At 39.3% G+C, this 1,606-nt stretch overlaps 1 protein-coding gene across 1 annotated transcript; it reads left to right on the top strand.

The window, feature by feature from the left end:
- Positions 1 to 755: 755 nt before the first annotated feature.
- LOC149164116 (uncharacterized) lies at positions 756 to 1,169 on the top strand. Its single transcript, XM_089429376.1, has one exon. It carries the CDS (start codon positions 756 to 758, stop codon positions 1,167 to 1,169), a length of 414 nt encoding a protein of 137 aa, XP_089285502.1.
- Positions 1,170 to 1,606: the final 437 nt, after the last annotated feature.

Raw genomic sequence — 1,606 nt, 5'->3', positions numbered from 1 at the left:
AATTTTGTGTCTTAGATGGTGCATTATTTTGGAAAAATCATGAAGGAATATTGCTTAACTGCTTGATTGTGAATGAAACTAACAATGTCATGAAAGAATTCCATGCAGGGGACTGTGGAGGACATCTATATTGAAAGTCCACTGCTGATAAAATTTTAAGGGTTGGTTTCTATTGGCCCACTTTTTTTGCAGATGTAAAGAAGTTTGCCACCTCGTGCCACAATTGCCAAATATTTGAAGGCAAGAAAAAGCTGCTCCCTTTGCCTCTCAAACCCATCTCAACCGAGAAGCCTTTTCAACAATGGGATCTTGACTTCATTGGAGAAATCCATCCCTTTTCCTCGGGCCAGCATAAGTGGATCTTAACAGCTACCGACTATTTCACTAAGTGGATTGAGGCCATCCCATGTAGGCAAGCCAATGACACCACCATTATCCAATTCCTTGAGTGCAATATCCTTTCTAGATTTGGCTGCCCTGAGAAGATCATCACTGACAATGCCCCTGCTTTCAAATCCAAAAAGATGGTCAATTTTTGCCATAAATTCCATATCACTTTAGGCCATTCCATAGCCTATTACCCTCAAGGTAATGGCTTAGCTGAGTCATCGAATAAGAGCCTGATTAGTATCATTAAGAAGACCTTGGAGGAAAGTGAGAATAACTGGCATAAAAAGCTCACCAATGCCCTTTGGGCAGACAGGTTTTCAACAAAAAAATCAATTGGGATGAGCCCTTATGAGCTTGTTTACGGTATGGAAGCTAGATTCCCATCTTCTTTGGGCATTTCCATTATGAGGTTGTTGCAGGAGGTTCAAGATGAACCAAATGATATTCAACGAAGGATCAATCAGACCATTCACCTTCATCAGACCAGAGAACATGTGTATGACAGAGCTCAAATGTTACAAGAAAGGCTGAAGAAGGCGTTTGACAAGAGGGCTAAAGCTGAGGATTTCTTTATTGGAGATAAGGTTCTAAAGTGGGACTCAAGACGAGAAGACAAGGGAAAGCATGCCAAGTTTGACTTTCTCTGGAAAGGCCCTTTTATCATCAGCGCTGTGCAAGGCAATAATACTTATTTCCTCAAATCTGAAGATGCCTCCGCACTTGAAGAAGGCCCGGTTAATGGTCGAGTATTAAAGCATTACCATGTTCCCATCTATTGAATGTAACTCAGGCCAGTGTATATATTTGTATATTAGTCTCTGTTTAGACTCAACGTTCTCTTTTTATGTTTGAATAAAGCAATTAGATTTCTAGGACAAAAACGCAACACAACTTTGAGTTAAAGGAGCAAAAAATGCAGCATTACAGTCCTCTGTTCTTTGAAATATTTCAAAGAAAGTATTCAGTTTTGATACCTATGCGCAAATAAGAGATAGATGGCTTCCCAAAGCAGAGTTCAACACTGTTATGAGCATTCAGTGTCAAAAGGGTAGCGTTGTTATTTATAACAACAAGTTCTATTAAAAATGCTGCATTCAGGCTTCCAGTTCTTCAGTCAGTAGTATGAAAACAAAAGATTTTTTTAGGTTACATCTACAGCCTGTTCAAAGACAAGAAAAGAAGAGATCCAGTTTTGTTCCCTTTTTGTGTTTAGTTC

Source organism: Pinus tabuliformis, chromosome 5_1 (assembly GCF_031772625.1).
Source record: "Pinus tabuliformis cultivar Carrire ecotype Pingquan chromosome 5_1, CPIR1, whole genome shotgun sequence".
NCBI lineage: Eukaryota > Viridiplantae > Streptophyta > Pinopsida > Pinales > Pinaceae > Pinus > Pinus tabuliformis.
Note: the sequence above shows the minus strand (reverse complement) of the source record. Positions and strands in the feature narration are given on the sequence as shown.

What these genes read in the sequence shown, in the direction of transcription:
- LOC149164116 (XM_089429376.1), top strand. Translation starts at nt 756, where the DNA reads ATGGAAGCTAGATTCCCATCTTCTTTGGGCATTTCCATTATGAGGTTG.